The following is a 2,348-nucleotide window of genomic DNA, read 5'->3' as shown; positions in this document are numbered from 1 at the left end:
ACGGGGCTTGGAGCAACCTGGGCTGGTGGGAGGTGTCCCTGCCCAGGGCAGGGGGGGGCACTCAATGATCTTCAAGGTCCCTTCAACCCAAACCATTCTAAGATTCTAAACAACAGGCTCAAGATTCAGACACGATCTTTGCCCTGTGTGGACCTGCAGCCCCTCAAGGCACTGCCTTCTTCCTGCTCTAACACCCACCTGCCTGTCTGGGGCCTTTTCAGCACCCAAATTTTATTTGGCTGCATATGCACACCATGCTGGAAGAAATCCGTCAGCCAAACCATCCTCATCTCTTGCCAGAGAGGGGAATGTAGCCCATCCCCTACTCCCTCCACTGCCCCACATCCAGAAGATGGCACTGAACTCCTCCCTTCCACGGAAGCAGTCCCGGTAATGGCTACCACTGGGGCAGCCCCAGACCCACAGCATTTACTGCGCCGAAGGCATCGGGGCAGAAAGGGCTGAGAACGGTAGGAAGAACCTGGAGCTTTTGGGTCATACCTTTGACTTGGTCATTTCATTAGACGCCAGGAAGATAACCACCTTCGCTGTGCTTTTGTCCAAGAGAGCAATGTTGTTCTTCACCACAGTTTCCATTGCCTTCAGGATGATCACGCGGTGAGGGTAGCCCAGCTGAAAAGGGAGGGAGAAAGCGGCCGGTCAGCCGAGCTGAGCGTGGCACCACGGCTGCCCCGGGGCCAGAGAAACCTGCGTGTGCCAGAGCTGCGCGGCGAGGGACTGGCTAACATTCCCACCACGCAGCCTGCACGGGAAAAGGCAAAGACTCGAAGCACCGATCAGCTTTGCTGCATTTCTCATCCACAACAGCATATTAGCACAGCTTCTTCACCTGCACAACTCCAGCGCCTCGGAGCAGACTTCTCAACCAGCTGGTCCACCGCTCTCGTAGCCCAGACCCTCCCCGGTATCTCCCTCGCTTGCTGACAGAGCCAATGTCCCTAAGCCACCAGGAAATATTTCTCCTCCTGCTGACGTTCCCAGGACCGCGCAGAGCAGAGCCTCACCTTATCGTGCTGCCGGAGATACTCATCACAGGAGTTGAGGATCTCCTCTGGCTCAGATTCCCCCAGGTAGCACAAAGCATTGTAGATCTGCTCCTGCACCAGCGGGTCCTTATCTGTTGTGGCGTCCATCAATGTCGTAGCAAGCCCTGAGCGAGACAAGGAAGTTGCAAAGATTTTGCATTCTCTGAACATCTCCTGGACTAACAAGAGGAGGAAAAAAAGAGCCTCTGTGCATTTTCATCCATCCTTCCATGAGCCATGTGCACGGCTAAATTAAGCTTCACCAGCCCTTTTGTTTCCCACCCAATGAGCACCTACCAAAACCCTTTCTTCTGGGCTCTCACCGAAGATAAGTCGCCTTTAATTTGGAGGCGCCCTGCCCGCCGCGCTTCCCTGTTCCCCAAAGGCTCATTCACCCGCATCCCCCCAGCTGGGCTGGGCACTCTGCAGGTTTTTTTACTGCAGACCCTACAGATACCGCTCAGCACCACGTCAGCCCCTGGGCCAAGGTGAACTTGGCTCTAAGGTTTCTCGCTGGAGCAGAGAGGAGGGATTTATTACACCAGAGATTTTAAACCAGAGCTGGGCAGCATTACCGGGGGGCACCGTCACCGTGCGAGGTACCCAGAGAACCTGCACAGGGCTGAGCTGACATGGGACCTACCACGGGCATGTCCTTGAGGGTCAGGGGCTGGAGGAGCCCCCGTGGTCGTTCCGCTGAATCCCACCCCCAGATGAAGCTCTGCGAGGGGGAGCGGATGCCATCAGTTTGGCAAAGTCCTCCCCGGCACTCCCATCCCTCGGGCAACGCTAACTGACTGCCACGTGGGAACAGTCCTGGGGGCGCAGGTGACAGTGGCCCCTGTCCTGGCCCTGGGGCACCGAGAGCAGCGTGCCACCCCCGAGCGCAGCGTGCCACCCCCGAGCGCAGCACCCTCCGCTGCCTGCAGACATGGGGTCCCTATTAAAATTGCTGCCCCAATGGACGACCCGGCAGAGGGACGGAGCCCACCGAGGTCCTGCCAGCGGCGAGCCACATGCCTGCAGACCAGAGCTGCTCCCTCACACCCTCCAGCCAGCGACCCTGCTCCAAGAGCCTGATTGTTATCGTGGAGCTGGGTACTTCTCATTAGCTCCTTTGGACGTAATAAGGTTAATTAGTTTCAGAGCAGGCTGCCTCTGCGACGCCACAGCCCCTCGTCTGGGGACGTGCCTTCACGCGGGGGGTGAAGACCTGCCAGGACACCCGGCCCCGAGGGGACACTGTGCTGCATCAAAAGCCGCCGTGGCCACCGCCGAGGGGGGCGCAAGGAGGGGGACAGC

General features: G+C 58.3%; 1 protein-coding gene across 1 annotated transcript in view; it reads right to left on the bottom strand.

The window, feature by feature from the left end:
- The window catches only part of MROH1 (maestro heat-like repeat family member 1), a 76,419-nt gene that overhangs the window by 73,246 nt on the left and 825 nt on the right, over positions 1-2,348 (bottom strand). The window contains exons 2-3 of the mRNA XM_009886846.1: positions 1,026-1,171; positions 502-633 (exon numbers count right to left, since the gene is read on the bottom strand). Coding sequence (XP_009885148.1) covers positions 502-633; positions 1,026-1,171 — 278 coding nt within the window. The remainder of the gene's footprint in view (positions 1-501; positions 634-1,025; positions 1,172-2,348) is intronic.

The sequence above is a fragment of the Charadrius vociferus genome, unplaced genomic scaffold (assembly GCF_000708025.1).
Source record: "Charadrius vociferus isolate BGI_N301 unplaced genomic scaffold, ASM70802v2 scaffold1036, whole genome shotgun sequence".
NCBI lineage: Eukaryota > Metazoa > Chordata > Aves > Charadriiformes > Charadriidae > Charadrius > Charadrius vociferus.
Note: the sequence above shows the minus strand (reverse complement) of the source record. Positions and strands in the feature narration are given on the sequence as shown.